Source organism: Eretmochelys imbricata, chromosome 4 (assembly GCF_965152235.1).
Source record: "Eretmochelys imbricata isolate rEreImb1 chromosome 4, rEreImb1.hap1, whole genome shotgun sequence".
Taxonomy (NCBI): domain Eukaryota; kingdom Metazoa; phylum Chordata; order Testudines; family Cheloniidae; genus Eretmochelys; species Eretmochelys imbricata.
In genome coordinates, this window is record NC_135575.1 from 16,980,160 (window position 1) to 16,997,266 (window position 17,107).

The window sequence follows — 17,107 nt, forward strand, 5'->3', positions numbered from 1 at the left end:
CTCAAATAAATTGGTTAGTCTCTAAGGTGCCACAAGTACTCCTTTTCTTTTTGCGAATACAGACTAACACGGCTGTTACTCTGAAACCTGTCACTGAAGTCAGAGGTTCATGGATATTGTTGTGTGAATACTTTTTCTCTTGATTTATGTTGGTGTAAACAGGAACAGAATTTGTTTCAGAGTCTGAAGATTGCTTAGGGATGCTTCTGGATGATGGAAGGTGCTCTTACAGGCAGAGCTGGTAGTGACATCTATGTTTATGGTTGCCTGAGACTCCCCATTAGAGGACCCCTGTCTGGGCTGAATTTTCTACTCCAGGTATCTGCCTCAGGCTGCTGCTGCTGCTGATTATTAACAGTAGTAGTATTACTTTCTTTAAGTTTAATTAAAATGGTTCAGCTGTTTCTCAGAACAAGATAAGGGGAAAATACATTGTTTTGCCCATGCTAAAAAAAATTTTTTATGGCCGTGTCAAAAGGCATCTTAATCCTAAAACACAGGAACTGACTTCTTCTTCCATTTAAATGATTCAGTCTCTCAAGATGCATTAGACTTGTACGAGCCCATTCCCTTATTTGTGGTGGTGTGTTTATATTGGCAATTCAAAAATATATTCCCCTAGTGGTGACAGCTGGGATTGGGAGGCTTTTAGGTTCTAGTCTGAGCCCTGCTTATGACTTGCTGTGAGCACGGACCTTGGTCAAATCACTTAAAATCCCAGGGCCTGGCTTTCCCTGATATGCGGCTTTTGGAGTCATGTGCAAAGCAGTGTAAAGTGCTAACCAATCAGAATGCTGGCATTTTACACCCACTTTGCAGAGGGTAAACGACTCCCCAGCATGCAGGACAGCAGAGAGTCAGGCCTTCTGCGCTTTGGTTTACAAAGCACCATGGCATCCTTTAATGGCAGGCACCATGGAAACCCAAAGTAGTAGTATTCGGAATAACCCATTTCATTTACTACATGAAGTAAAGGTTAGGAATCAGTCACCCACCCAGAATGGACGAACTTCTCCTTCATGAGAGAGTCAGTGAGCCAGTAATGCAGGACCATTCTGTGTTTGGGAGAAGATACTTTGTTGGGGTGTATTCCAGAGCAGTCTGAAAAGGATGCCTTCCTTGCCTCCCAGAAGAATAAAGGACCAGCTTATTTGAAAGCATCTGTGGCTTGAAGTGAATCTTGATGGCTAGGTTCTCAGTCCCTAGAAGCCTGTTTGCACTGGGGAAGGAGATATCCAGCAGTGATATGGCTCCAAGGGGGGACCTTTTGACTTAACTATATTTTGGTTTAATTGTCTTAACAACTACATCCTGCTGACATGCGGTTTGTGGACAATGGGGAAGGAATGTCTGTATTGCATTGGAAACCCTCCCACGCCCCTCCCCCCCGAAATTGTCAAACGATGTTAAGTCGAATGATGTTGGAGTCTTGAATGATGTTGGAGTCACTCAGCATCTCTGCCACCCCTTCCCTCTTATTTTCAGAACCTCCTCGGATCTCCATGAGAGCCTAAGAAACTCCATGTCCCATATAGAGTCTTAGATGAGTCCATCGCGTATTGAAGGTGTTCAACCATGGGTCCCAATGGTCTCATTCATATGAGTGGTCCCATCCATTTCAATGTGACTCTTTGGGTGAGTGAGGCAAGCAGGATTTGGGCCTGACACTTTAGGGCTCTGCACCTTGTGTGGTCATTTTCACCAGTGCAAAGTGGGGGGCAAAGTGTTACTGTTCTGATCTGGTATAGTTTTACACCCACGTTCGGGTGTATAAACAACCACGTGAGGGGCAAGACCGAGGCAAATCAAACCTTTCCCAGCAGCATTCTGTGATTAAGTCCCTGCTGCCCGAATTACAGGCGTATTGCCAGCTGAGAAAGCTAGAGTGCAGAGCTCTTCCAAGGAACCGCATCTCTCCCTCTCACCCTGTCAGTTTCTAGAAAACTGTTTTTTGCCCCTGGGGAACTACAGTCAGCCATCTCCAGCAGGACATTTCTGATGATCGCCTTGTCACCATTAGAATATCTGACAAGTTAAGGGCAGTCATTTGTCATAGCAATTGACATTGCTTCCATCAATACTCAGCTACAATGATTGCTGCATCAGAGTTCCAACTTCTTTGGGATCATTGAGCACCCAAACCCATTTGGATGCTTTCTTTTTTTTGCTTCTTAATAATTAAGAAACTTCAGCAAATAGTTTCAATTGAGTAATCACATGTCCTGTGCATAATACAACGGGTACAAAGCTGGTATGCTCCATCTTAAAAGGTACAGAGATTTCATTGTTACAAAAGACCCTATAACAAAGGGAAGGGGAAAAGAGTGGAATAAATAAAGGAAACCTCTTTAAAATCATCAAGAAAGGATCTCGGTTAGACGGCATTCTCTGAACCTACAGTAACCATAGGGAACTGAACAAAAGACAGCAGCAATAAGTCTTATGTATCCTTGGTGATCTGCTTAAGCAACATGTTGCTTTTACAGTAAGCCAAAAAAAAGAAAAAAAACAGATGGGTTCAAAGTCTGTGGCATGATCTACTGAATGACAAGAGGCCTGCTCTAGAGGTGCAAGATGGAGTACAGTGTTAATGCAAAGCGGGCCCAGGGTGGCCTTTTGGATTTTCAGGCCAGGGTAACGGGCATGGTATACTTTGCCCTCAATAAAGGCAACTGAATGGAACTCCATTTGCATCAGTCTGAAGATGTCGTTGAGATGCGTTGAAGTGGCTGTATTTCAGGAGAGGCCGGCTTAGTGGGGAAGACTTTTGTCTTTTTGAAAGAAGCTGAATGTACTGGCAAGCTGGATTTGGTGAGGGAGGAGGAGGAGAGGAGATGCTGGAATCAGTCCTTCTGGAAAAGAGCTGTGGGATTAGAAAAGGAAAACTTTTCTGTAGGTGTTTTGGACCATCCTGTGCAGTTGGATACAGCCCGGTTACTGAACTGAATAGGCCTATTTGTATTATAGTCACACCTAGAGGTTCCCACCAAGCTCAGGACTCCATTGTGCTAGGTACTGGATACACATAGTCCAGAAGCTGGTCCAATAAAAGATATTACCTCACCAACCTTGTCTCTAATATCCTGGGACCGACACGGCTACCACAGCACTGCACACACAGTCCCTGTCCCAAAGAGCTTATGCTCGAAATAGCATTACTTCCTTTGTCTGTCCTGGCTACCTCTGTCTTTCAGTTAGAGATGGAGACCCTTTTTCCTGTTGAGTAGCACAAATACTCCCGTTGATTTCAGCAGAACTCCTTACGCTGTAGGAGTCTGTTCATTATGGGTGACTGGTATCAGAATCTGGCCCTAAGTGACTTGCCCAAGATCAGAGAGGGAGTCTGTCAGAGCTGGGACTCAAACCTCAAATCCCTGGCATCCCAGTTCCGGCCCTAACCACAAGGCCAACTTTCCTATCAGGAACGCTCAGACCATCCTATCAGGATGGTTCAAAAAGCCCATAGACTTTTGGAGTGCTTTCTGTAGAAGGCTATTGCTATTGGTTAAGCTTTGTCAGATGCTTCCTTAGGAGACTGGGTGCTGCATTTGCTGCCACAAAAGAAAGGGAACGCAATACTCTTGCGATAAGAGTTGCAGGGCCTTCTAATATATTGCAAGCTCCAATGACGCAGTGAGTTCTCCAGTGTTTCTTGTGTGATGTGTATGATCTTGTACCTGTGGATCCTTCATGAGATCTCTTGCAAATGTGCTAGGACACCACCAGGTAGAAACTGATGCTGACAATGTAGTCAGTAAGGTGAAAGGCCCAACTTAATTCAGCAAAACCCAGGCACACTGAGAGGTATGTCTAACCCCTGGCTCTTTATATTTAGCTGGTATGGCATATAACGCTGTAGACAGGGTGAGCTTCCCCACACGTGACTCCGCAGATGAATGTCATGGCTGGCCTGGAGCAGTTTCTTGACCTCCTTAGCACACAGGCTGCCACTTAGAGCTGGGTGAAACTTTTCAGATAAAACTTTTTCCCCCCCTGAAAAAAGCAAACTTGGGTCAACTGAAACATTTTGTGCATTGGTGTCAATTTTGGCGAATTGTTTCAACTTTGGGGGAGAAGCAAAAAAGTTCCCTCCAATGTCAAAATGTTTTGATTCTTTTTTGGGGGGGGGGAGAAAGGGGGGTTGGAAGGGTTGAAACAATATTTTGTTTCCAAATTTCCTTTACTTTTATTGAAACACAAGATTTTGTTTGGCCCAAAATGATTTTTGGGTTTTTTTTTTTTTTTTGCCAAAAATATTGGTTTTGCTTGACCCCAAACTGATCTCTTCCAGACAACTGAAAAATCAATGATTCCCCCAGCTCTACTGCTAGTTCTGCGGCACTGCACTTTACCTAGATGCTGTCTGGGGGATGGGCTCAGAGGAGACAAGGAATGGGGAGACACCCTTGTGATATAAGCCTGGGTTTGAGCGGTGGCCTTCAGAGGTAAGGTTAGTGGGACAGCAAACCTATCACACTTCTACCACCCCATGTGCTCTTCAGAGTCTTCTGTAATAACCAGCCTCTGCACAATGACTGGGTGACTTCAGAATAAATCACAACCTTAACTCAGGGGGCTGGACACTGCCAGGCCCCCCATCTTTAAAGCTTCCAATGAAGGCAATGGAAGTTCTGCATACAGAAGGCTTAAGAGCTTACAGGCTCCAGCTCCCCTTATCTTTCTCCACCTAAACCAACCGTAGGAGCCTTTGCTGACAATTGCGTGCTCTGTGGTAGCAGGTCACTTAGCTCACAATAGCTGCATTGCTGGAGCAAGCGGCTGTCTGTTGAGTGGAAGCAAAGTTTGACAGCGCTGTGACTAATGTGGCCGCTCATGCACTGTTCATGAGACTCGGAATAATGAACTGCATTTTTGACTCTGTCTTTGACTGACAGCATCCAGGCAGCTTGCGATTTGGGCAAGGCGTGACATACCACCTTCTGACCTCCTGTCACTTGAAGCCTGATTTTTCAAAATTAAATTGTGCATCCAGAATGGGTAGGCAGAAATGGCTGTTTATCTGTGCATGCAATTAGGGCCCTGTATGCCAAATCAGGTAACTTTGAACGTTTGGCCCTTAACCACTCGCTGCCTTGGTTTCCCCATGTGTAAAATTGGTGAAGTCACATACCTCACAGGAGGGTTCTGCTAGTTAAATGATTCCTGTCTGAAGTGCTTTGAAATCCTTGCATGGAAGGCACTGTGAAAGTGCCAACGTTTATTCATTACTGTTGCTTTCTTTTTAGCTGCTTTTCAGGGTCTCAGTAAAATGATGCCTGGAACCTCTTTTTGCAAAGCTGGCTTTCCTTTGCTTCCTTCCACCCAGATAGATGGAGGTAGAGGAGACATCCAAGTACCAAACACTCTCCCGGAAGCGGCACATGTTGGGCTTTTTTATTTGCCTTTAGATCCTTCCAGTCTTTCTCCTAGCTCTGAGAACCCTCTTTCCATTGTACCATTCCTAACAGACATGCCAGGGCCGTGTCTCTTTCTGGCCTTCCAGTGCAGGAGGGCTGGACTCAGCCCTGTCTGGAGCCCACTGACTGTTACTTTTATTAGGGCCCAACTGAGATCAGGTTCCCACTGTGTAGACGTTGTACATAGCACGACGCTCCTTGCCCCCAGAGAACTAATGGTCTCAATTGATGAGACAGGTGGGAGAGGTGAAGTGACTTGCCAGTGGCAGTGCTGAGAATAGAATCCAGGTCTCCTGACTCCCGGGCCAGGACTCTAGCCACTAGGTCACACTGCCCTTGACTGTTCGTAACTCAGGAGAGGTGGAATAATGTATGGATCTGTCTCTTCCACGGGCCAAGCATATAGCTTCTATGACCCTCCTTGCCCTTGATGGCGTGGCATCACACTGTCCTAGCCTCAGACTTTCACCGTCCGCCCATTCAAACAGTCCTATTTCCTCGTTTCGCTGTTTTTGATCCTGTCTGTTGAAACAGGTGTTCATTTAAATACATTCCTTGGTCTTTGGGTTTTGTTTGCTTCTGCAATAGTGACGTTGGCTGGAGATAGAGCTGTGGCCAGCGCGCGCTTGCTCTGTCTGAACTATGCAGTCTTTGCTGTGAGAAAGCCACTCCCTAACCACAAACATTGCGTACACAGCCAGCGAGAGGAAGTGATACTTAGTGGGATCCCAGGCCTCTGTTTGCTCTTGATTCTTCGTTGGCAACTGAGCACGTTCGGACAAGAATTGTGCAAAACTTGCCGTGCTCAGTTCATGGCGCTGTTTTCCCCTTTCCCCTCATGTAAGCTCCCATCCTTGGCATTCCAGTTGAGTTTGGGTAGAGCTACCTGGACCTAAATCACAAAAGATGGGTTCAGAGCTGGGTGCAAACTCTCCAAGGGTGAGGAAGTGTTCAGATCTGGGCCTTTAGTTCAGCCCATCTCAGAGGCTGTACATACAAAATGTGGATCTGGTTTCAGGTCTGGATTCTGAACCCCGTCAGTGTTGATGTAAATAAACCTGAACTGGGGTCACTCTGTCCTTTGTTTTCCCTTTGTTTCCATGAAAAGACAGCAAGAAAACTGTTAGGTACAGAGCGCTAGGGGGAGATTCTCTACTGATCTTCTGGAGAGATGCAGCGCAGAAGACGCCACCTGGGGAAAAGAGATGTGGGCAAAAGTGGTTTAAACTACTTTTGTGGGTTCTGGCTGCTGTAGGGGCTGAAACAGCCCTTAGTCTGAATTGGTGCAGCCCCAGGGGGGCTCCTCAGCCCTGCCCCACTGACCAAATGTGAAGGTGGGATTTAAATTGGCCCTAAACTGCTCCTGAACTGTTGGAATACCTCTCTGCCCTCTTGCTTCTCCTGTATGTCTGACCCACTCAGTATGGTCCTCTGTCCCACTCCAGCGGTGCCTGGACTACAGAGAACAGTTGGGGAGCTACCCTGAGCCTTGGCCAATGTAGGAAGACTTTTTCACTGTCAGTAGAAAATCATGCTTTAAGATCCACAGGTTCCAGTCTCAAGTCCTGCTGCTGGCTGCCCTCCAAAGGGCGTGGCATAACATATGATGTTGCACACCAGTCCCAAAGTGGTGGTGGTGGTGGTGGTTTTTTAATATCCAGAACAGGAAGCAGATATTTAAACATTTTTAAAGCTGTACTGATTTGTTCAACTGCTTTTGTCCCTGGTTCAGTTTCTGAATCACAAGACAAGGTCCCTGCGGCTTGTTGGCTCTCTTTTCTGGGGTTCACCTCAGGAACTAACCAGCAAAGGTGTTTACTCAGGAACCTTTTTAATCTAAAACACAATAGTGGCAATTTATCTCCTGCTTGTGGAGAATGCTCAGTACTTGTGAAATAGAGCAGTGAATTGAGCGGTTTCCCATTTCCCAGCAGGTGCAAGTATTTCCCTTTAGAATAAGTGGCCAAAGCTTTTCTTGGCTTAAAAAAAAATGATAAAACAATCTTCTAACGGGACAGTGTGTGTCTGTATTAGGCAGAGGTGGAAAGGATGGCTGAGAGCCTGTATGATTTGGAAACATTCATCAGCGGTTCTGCTGAACGCCTTGTGATGCAGAGTGGCTTCAAGAGGCACTGCCTAGCATCATTTCCAGGAGAGATCACCAAGGCTTGAAGGTTGGGTTTTATTGATGAGACGAATTGGCTTGACAGTGCTGGGAACTGGGCACACAGCACAGATATGCTGGTGGTATCTTTGTTGTGGTTTTACACTTCCTTTGCATTGTGTGCTCCCCAGTGCAACAAAGTATTTAAGCACTTAATTAGTTTGCTTAACTGTAAAAACAGGCCCCGCCCCCTTTTGTAAAATTAGAAGCTAATTCTATTCTATGAAAACAATACCACCTGTGTTCTTGCATAGCCCCTGCCAACTGAGACAAGCTGGAACAATCCTGCGTTTTGATTTTATGATTTAGGCATCTAATTTATTTTGCCAGTAAGGTCTAGCATTTCTAAATCCTCCTGGGAATTGTGATACATGCCTGGCTCCTTTATATAAATTCTCATTTGTTTGGCTTTGTGGTGTTCTCAGGGGGAAAACACCCCTGCCCCCCCCCCCTCCAATTCAGCAACAACTCCCTAGAAGGCTTAAGTATGCAATGACACTTAGGTACCCGGCAAGGGTATTAATGTTTGGAGGAGGCTTTGAAGATGTGATGCTCTATATGATGTATGTGCTAAATCCTGTTCTTCTCATCCGAAGAACTGGCCATTACCTCCTACGAGAAACTGTTGTTCACACTGAAACACCTGAGACACTGACAGTAATCTATAGAGCAAGAAAGCTGGGTAATGTGCCGGAATGTGCATTATGGCTCAGTTACTCTTTGCCTGGCGTGACAACTTCCTGAAGTATCAATCATTTCACTTTATAAGAAAATCCCTCAGACCTAAGCATCAGCCATTCTCCACGGACATCCTGCTGGACTACAGCAGACTGGATCAGAGGCCTGTGTGAGTTCTGAGAACGTGAATCTGCAAAGAGGAGTTCAGTTACAATTTTTAGTTGAATATGGCATTGAGGAACTTGAAGGCCTTGCTGGAGGCAGTAGCATGCCTTCTGTCATGCCACATCGCTGGACTTCAGTCCTGATCTGCAAAAGCCTTGCTGTCCCAGATCTGAGCTTCTCTTGAGCATGATCCACCAAATGTCTTGTATGATAGCAGATTTTCAGTGGTGGTTTTGTGGCATGATTGAACTTGAGTCTCTAGAAGTGAACGCTTAGTGCCTTAACCCATTGTGTCACCTAACTTCATCCCAATGCCTAGTATCCTTACTTTAGACGGATGAGTAAGGAGACAGCCTTTCTCTATGGAGAGAGCACAAGACTGGGAGTCAGGAGACCCAGGACCTGATTCTCCCCTCCCCTCCCCTGAACCTTGTGCAGTCATTTGCCCCTGTGCAATGTGTAAGTGAGAATGTAGCTGACACTGTGCAGGGATAGATGACTGCACAAGGTGTAGAGCAGGGAAGAACCAAGCCCCTGGGTTTTATTTCCAGTTCTCCCACTGACAGACAGCATAATCTTGGGCCAGTCGCTTAACCTTTCTGTGCATCTGTAAAATGCTACCTCCCTTTATAAAGTGCACTGAGATCCTCAGTTGAAAAGTACCAAAGGAGTGCTCCCAGTTGTTATTAATTGTGTTAACTTAGATACATCTGCTCTACAGCTTGCATGTTAGCAACTTGCTCTTCCTGATCAACCAACCTAATGACTAGAGTGCATAGGTGCTGGAACTAGGGATGTTGTCACATCCCCTGGCTTGAAGTGGTTTCCATCATATACAGGGTTTACAGTTTGGTTCAATAGCTCTCCACACCCCCACAATACAAATTATTCCAGCACCCCTGTTAGAGAGAGATCTGAACCACAGGATCTGAACCTTTCATGCTTTAGTGAAGCTTGGATCTGATCTGAGCTTTGCAGCTTGATCCAGAATTCATGGCTCTGGCTTATAAAACTGACCAGGAAATATTTAATGACCACTTCCTTACCCCTTACTGCTTCCAGATATCACAGAGAATTTTCAGCTTCATTGGAAAAGTCACAGAGGGCTGCATTCTTTGCAGATCTTGGTTGCATCCATATGAAGTGGCGAGAGAAGCAAGCAGAGAGTTCTAGGTGCCGGGAGGTGAAGGTGCTGCTTCTTGGTTCAGGAGCAGAGCTGTGGGCCTGTAAAACTTGTCCCCGATGAAGTGGCTCATTTTAGTGCCACAAAAGGCTGCCAAACCCTGCCTGGAAATCTGAGCCAATTGCTTCTCACTGCTTTTTCTCCTCTCTTCCATGCAGGTTGAAGAAGGGGGGAAAGCGGACTCGCTGCAGGCTGGTGATGAGGTGGTGAACATCAATGAGGTGGAACTAAGCAGTTCCAGGCGGGAGGCCATCTCACTGGTGAAGGGGTCCTACAAGACACTGAAGCTGGTCATCCGCAGGTAGGCAAGCAGGGTACAGTGCGTTATTGCTTCCTCCTCCTTCCCTCCTGTCCCTCCCCATCACCATCCTGTAAAGACTCTCAGCCAACATCTTCATCTCTCCTGCTGAGAGTCAGGGGCACCTGTGACTTGACACCTGGGCCATTCTGGCGCACGATGTCCTACCATGTGTGATGTCTGAAAGAGCTATTTCAACTGCTCCCCATCAACACAGCAAGTCAGGGATGCTGCTCAGTCACTTCAAAGCAGAGTCCTACTGCCTGTCTGGGGCTACCTAGGAGAAGATGCAACCATATGCTCTCTGTCATTTCTGTGTTTTTAATTTGTGGATGAGGATTCTGGGGCTGATCCAAAGCTCATTTGAAATCAACAGCAAGAATCCCATTGCTTTCAGTGGGCTTTGGATCAGATCTTTACTGTGCAATTGAGGGAAAGAATGGCTGTTTCAGTTTTAAATAGCATTGTGGATTACATAGTTAGGGTGTGATCTAGTGGGTAGAGCTGTGACCCCTGAATCAAGCCTCCTGGATTCTAGTCACAGACCTGGCATGGATTGCAGGATTTGGGGCAAATCACTTAACTCTGCCTCAGTTTCCCTGGGTGCTCAATGAGTTTGTAATGTATAATCATTACACACTGTACCTCCTGGGGTGTTATTAGGCTATTTCATCTATGTAAATCACTGTGATCTCTGCAGATAAAATGCATTCTGTAGATGGAAGTGTTTGTATTAGAATCAAAATCTGTATCGGAATCCAAGTCTGTGGCTTGAATCTACCAGGGGCTGGGGGGTTTGGATCTGAGGTTTTGGTTCTATCACGGTGGAGAGGTAGAGGCCAGTGCTGACGTTTGGTTTTCGATCTGGGTTTGCATCTTCAATCGCACCCCCACAGCTGAGGGGAAGGGTTCAGAGTAATATTCTGGTGCTGTTGCAGTTGGCCTTTCTAGTTTTGTTTATGTGCGGGAGTTGGTGCATATCATACGTGGCTATCATCAGCTGCAGTGCAATTCCTCTTAGAAGCTAAGCTTATTACTACTAGAGTCTTTTCTGCCTGTGTGTGTGTGTCTCTGATTGTCCTTCTGTTCTGGGGGCGGGGCAGAGTCAGCTGTCTGACTCGCTGGAGCACAACTCCCAGTGTGCTAGAAGCCTGTGTCCAAGCTGGGAATCTGTCCTTTTTCTTCCAGTGACAGCACAAATGAGCCTCTTTCTTGTTTTTCTGACTAGCTTTCCCATACCATAGGAATCAGCTGAGGCAGAACAGCTTAGCGCCCATTCAGTATGCACAGCTCAACCGCCAGCCTGGGGTTCTAATTAAAGTTGCTGAGTTATTGAAAGAGGAGATGACCTAGCATCTGAAAAAATTAACAAATAGCCTACAGTGTCCTGCGTTCCGCAAGTATACTTCTAAAATGGAACCATGTAGCATTTCTGCCACCATTATTTTCCAGGGCATGGTCCCGTCTCTCTTTTCCTCCCGTCTTATAAATGTCTCCAACGGGGGAATCCCGAATACTCTTGTCCCTGCTTTACAGAGGTAATACTATGGGTGCTCTGCTTTGGTTTGGAGCTTTGGTTTGGTTGCGGTGCTTCATGTCATTTCATCATGTGACATGGTTCACTTGCAGTAGCGTTCTCAGTGCTAACGGGGTCGTGATTTCTGCTGTATTTTTTTTCTGTAAAACATGCAGTTGTAAGATGGGATTTTCAGAAGTGCTCAGCACTGGCCCAATTGTGCTCCCACTGAAATAGATCAAACTGAAGTCCAGTTTTTAAACAGCTTCTGATAAGGTGCAAGGGTATTTCCTGGTCCCCAGTGAACATAGGGTTAACATCTGCTCTGCTTCCCCACTCCCTTCATAAAGTATTCTGCTATTCAGCCCAGGCTCTAAGATGAAGGAGGGCCTTGCAGACTTCCTTAGCTTGTCCCACATTCAAACTCTCTCCACTGAGAATATTTTCTCTGTCTTTTACATTCTTCATCCTGCATTTTGTTAACTCCATTGCCCTAGAGAAGCATAACTGTCTAGACAGATGGAGATGTGCTCACATGTGCAGCTGGGTCCTAAGCTATGGATGGCCTTGAAGATCAGGACCAAGGTCTGAATTGTAACATTAGATGTCACAGTGATGGCAACTTAAGATGATCAATGCCATATACCATTAGAGAAGAAGGAGATAGAGCATAATAATTTTATTCATGCAGTATCCGTGCCAAAGTGCTGCAAGCTCCACTAACCAGTTACATAAGAATGTAAGAACGGCCATACTGGGTCAGACCAATGGTCCATCTAGCCCAGTATCCTGTGTTCCAACAGTGGCCAATGCCAGGTGCATCAGAGGGAATGAACAGAACAGGGAAATTATTGAGTGATTCATCCCCTATTTTCCAGTTCCAGCTTCTAGCAGTTGGAGGTTTAGGAATCTCCAGAGCATGGGGTTGTGTCCCTGACCATCTTGGCTAACAGCCATTGAAGGATCTATCTTCCATGAACTTATCTAATTTTCTTTTGAACCCAATTCTTCTTTTGACCATCACAACATCCCATGGCAACAAGATCCACAGGTTGATTGTGTGATGTTTGAAGTACTTCTTTATATTTTAAACCTGCTGCCTATGACCCCTGGTTCTTGTGTTATCTGGAAGGGGTAAATAACACTTCCTTATTCACATTCTCTACACCCTTCATGATTTTACAAATCTCTATCATAGTCCCCCTTAGTTGTTTCTTTTCCATGCTGAACGGTCCCAGTCTGTTGAATCTCTCCTCATATGAAGTGGTTTCATATCCCTAATCAATGGAATATTACTGCATTTTATAAGTATACAATTAACAAATAACTAACTATCAGAGCCAGATCCTCAGCTTGTCCTCCGTTGACTTCACCAGCAGAGAATCTGGCCTTCAAATGTTGACATGGACAGATGGAGGCTAAAATCCTGAGAGAGGAGCAATGGCAAACGAAATTGGAGATCGCAAGTAACTTCTGGATTGTGGGTCAGAAGCGATATGAAATCTGCTGACCCATGAAAGAAGCATGATTCGGCCCTCTGGCTGGGGAGTGGCCATGAGAGAGTAGGCAAATGTGTCCATCTCCAACACAAAACAAGGAGTGGAGGGAAATGGTTAAGGATTCCAGAGAAAGGGGAAAAAGCAAAAAGAAAAACAAACACCCTCAATCAGATAAAAATGTAAAAGAAGGAAATAAGGAGTGGAATACAGTAGAGAAATAAAAGAGACTAATTAAGGAAAGCCATTCTGTACGCAAACATGGCCAGGGGCACAGATCCTTCATTGCCGGTAGGGGAATGTTGCTAAGTCGGCGTGTTGCTGTGTGATGAAATGCAAAAACTCAAAGGTATGTGAGCGAGGTTCAGAGACAGACAGCAGAAAGGATCTTCTGAGGCATGGATCATCTTTACCTCACTGTTAATGCACCTGACCATTCAGGCTAATATAGTAATAAGCACTGTAATATCCTCCAGAGTTGTGAAAGCTCCTTATGGCCTGGGACAATGTGGGATGCAGGTTTAGGCATTGTACGGCTTCCGTAAAGGCGTTGTGGTTGCTTTGAGTCTGTGGAGCATGGTGGAAGAAAGTGTCCTGATCCAAGAGCAAATTGTGGGGCACCCAGCAATAAGTGTGTAAGGCCCCCAGACCTAAGGGATCCTTGGTTAGACACAATGGTATTAAATAGACTATTTTTTCTTGTTCTCACTATGGCACTGATACTGTAAATTTTATGCAAGAAATGTCTAGTAGTGCAATGCCTACTGAGATCAGCAGCAGTACTTCCACTGACTTCAGCAGCCTGTCAGTTGGGCCCATGCTTGACTTTACTCATCTGGGTGAAATTCTGCATCCAAGGTTTATGTAGTGTAGGTTCAGGTCTGGGGTATTGGTTCAGCCCATATAATGTTAGGAGCCAAAGCCATTAAATTCAGATCTGGAGCCAAATCCAACATTTGGGGCTGTTTGGCCCCCATCTTTTACTGGGTCAAGCTCATCTCTCTCTAAATATAATAATGCTGTTTTTCAAGGGGTAAAAGTGCAAGTAGCTGATGTCTTGCAGCTCGCTGCCAGTTGACGATAAAATGAATGAAAAGTTAATTTTGATTCTTTTTGAAGGGAATTAACAAGCTACTTTCTCGGGCGTGCTTAGCAGATTGACTTCTTTTTGTAAATTGCCTATGGTGGACTAGGATTGCTGGCTGAAGACACAAACTTTCTGAAACACTCATTTGTTACCTGAGTTCTCAACGTGCGACTGGCTAATGCTTTCAGTAGTTGCTGCAAGAGATCATGCACAGGGAGTGAGACAAACTCACACTGCCGTGAGCAATCCCACTTTCCTCATTAAAAGTGACTTGCAAATAATGGCGCAAACCTATTTTTTTTTTTTTTTTGCTGCTTTTTATTTGCTGCTTTCTGATGTACACAGAAAGCCACCACTTTTAAAGGTATTTTCTTTGCTTGTTTTCATATTAGAAATTCAGGAACTCTATATGAGTGGTTAAATAGTGTGCTTATGACATCAGAAGAGACAACCAAGCAATTCAGAGGAGATTTTTAATCAGACTGTTTAAAGCAGGAGTGTTCAACATACGGTCCCTGGGCTTGATCTGGCCTGCATTGTTCTACAAGTGGATGGACACCTAATACATAGGGGTGCCGGTCCCTGATTAGGGCTCCTAGGTGGTACGGTAATACAAGCAGTAAATACTAATGATTTGTTTGTGGCCCCCATGACGTACTCGGATTGTGCTCACGCTCACCTCTCCTTTTTAAAACAAAAGTAAATTTCTAGCTCTCATGTCTGCAGAGAGGACCTCCCAAATGTGAACTGAGTGTCCATGGATGTTGCAATGTCTGCCTGAGCCTGCAGACAGCCTGAAACAATGACCAAGAGGGATGAACTTCCCTATTAATCTCATTCAAGTGTCAGCTCTAAAAGCCCAATGCAGATGCTTCAGTGTTCACCTTGGCAATTAAATAGTTAAACATTTAGCTGATGGAATGGGAAATGAGGTAGGAATTGGGAGTAGCTGCAGGGAAAGAAATGCAGAGGGAAGAATAGAAGAGACTTATTAAGAGAGAAAGGAGGAAGGAAGAAAAACAAAGGGCAGACGTAATGGTGGCCCTATAGGGAGCCCTTTTTCTGAATATCACAATGAAGTACTGAATAAATGATAGATAAAAGTTACCTAATGACATAAAGGTTGTATTGTCGCTTTCATCTCTGTGCAAACATCAGTGGGGGATTTGCTGGGGATTGAAGGGAGTATGTATGAAGTGTCGCATTTTTACCCTGGATCATAACTAAACATGGAATCTCCTTTGCGTTTGACAGCCCAGGTTTAAAGCTTTGTTTTTAACAACTGGTTCTCAAATGCACATGGGATGATGTAATGTGGTGCACGGAACAGTAAAACAAGTGCATGAAACATTAAATAAAACTCTCTCCACTCAGCTATAGACAATAAGGCAGTAATCCCATTTTGGGCACTTAATTTTCCCTCACGTAGTTTATGCTGGCAACAGATTCCAGCCTCTGCATGGATACTGTTCACAGAAATAAGAGATGGGAAAACCCTGTTAGGTCATCTAGTCCATCCTTCTGCCTTATATATAAATGGGTAGAATCAGCCCCTTTGTGTCTAAAATGAAAGCATACACACCCAGCAGTAGTGGCCTCAGTTTTCCAGCAGTATAAAACCATACCCCATAATACTTGGTTTCTGTCCAAGGTACTTACATGGCCCCCAGTACTATGTGGGAATCACACAAGACCCCTGGGAGGCAGGGCAGTGCTATTATCCCCATTGTACAGATGGGGAACCGAGGCACAGGCTTGCTCAGAGTCACACAGGAAGTGTGTGGCAGAGCAGGGATTTGAACTCTCATTTCAACTGCTCGGCAGTGCCCTAACCACTGGACCATCCTGCCTGATGCCTGTATCCGCCATACACTCCATGATTATCAAATGGCTTATCTGCTAGACCTGGGCTGCTGCTTTTTATTTCTGAGCTTGATCCAACTACTTAGTTTTCACTGCTACTATAAATATAACTTGTAGTGTCATATAGTGTCTGCAATATGAATAACACAAGTTGTTCTTACTAGTGACAGATGGATGCTTTAAAGATGTTGATGCTTGTATTAAAGTGAAGCTGTTGAATGCATGGATTAACAGAGACAAATTTGGAAAGACACCCACATTTCAGATGTACTGAGTACCCAGTAGCTCCTATTGACTTCTGAAAGTCAGGCCAAATCTCTAATTTCCTATGGTTTCTTTAGCCTCCCCACTACATATTTAATCACTGAATTTAGGCATTGTAATACATGTACTGAAATGTGTGCACACCACCACCACTCCGTTAGTGGATGGAATCAGAACTGCTCACCTATGTGTCAGAGGCCCTATACTGTCAAGCTGTTAACAGACAATGGCAATACACCTTTTTCTCCAACACAGGGGGCTGTGCTTTTGTAATGGGAGGATCTGAGCTGATCCCCACTATTACCACCGAGTTCTAGCTGTAATTTCAGTTGCGAGTGGCAGTCACAGCCAAGATCAGGGTTGGGTCTCACTGTGCCAGGCACTTTGCAGACACATCGTGAGAGACAGTCCCTGTGCTGGCAAGTTTATAATCTAAATGGACAAAATGGGCACTGGTAGTCCTATTTACAAATGGGGAACTGAGGCAGAAAAAGACCAACTGATTTATCCAATCTCACTCGAGGAGTCTGGGGCAGCCTTAAGAATTGAACCCAGGTGTCCAAGCCCAGTGCCTTAACCACAGGACCATCTGTCCTCAACAGTCTTGTCTTACCATGTGGCCCTCAAGTCATGCTCCCCAGCTGTTATTTATGGGTATATAATCTCCAGATCTGGAACCCCTCTGTGGATTAGGCACTCAGGGGTTTATTGACAGAGTCATGCACCTTGCCACACCTCCCGGAGTTCAAGTGTATTTACCATGTTGGCAATAATAATCTAAAGATCTGTTGCTAATGTCTGCTCGTTCCTTCCACAACATTTCCCCACCCCGGTTCTTTTATACTTTCTTTTTCTAAAATATTTGGCTCCGAATTTTTTTTTTAATAGCTTGGGCCTGCAATCTGAGTGCCAAGGGGAATTTGCTTATTCTTCATGCTCAGTCAGCTGGGAGTCAGAGAAGGAATTGGTTTGCACG

At 45.1% G+C, this 17,107-nt stretch overlaps 1 protein-coding gene across 1 annotated transcript in view; it reads left to right on the forward strand.

Annotated features, from left to right (window-relative positions):
• The first annotated feature begins 2,574 nt into the window (after nt 1-2,574).
• Nucleotides 2,575-17,107, forward strand: part of SHROOM3 (shroom family member 3) — a 165,426-nt gene continuing 150,893 nt past the window's right edge. Inside the window, exons 1-2 of the mRNA XM_077814751.1 lie at nt 2,575-2,634; nt 9,766-9,908. Of these exons, the coding sequence (XP_077670877.1) occupies nt 2,575-2,634; nt 9,766-9,908 (203 nt within the window). The remainder of the gene's footprint in view (nt 2,635-9,765; nt 9,909-17,107) is intronic.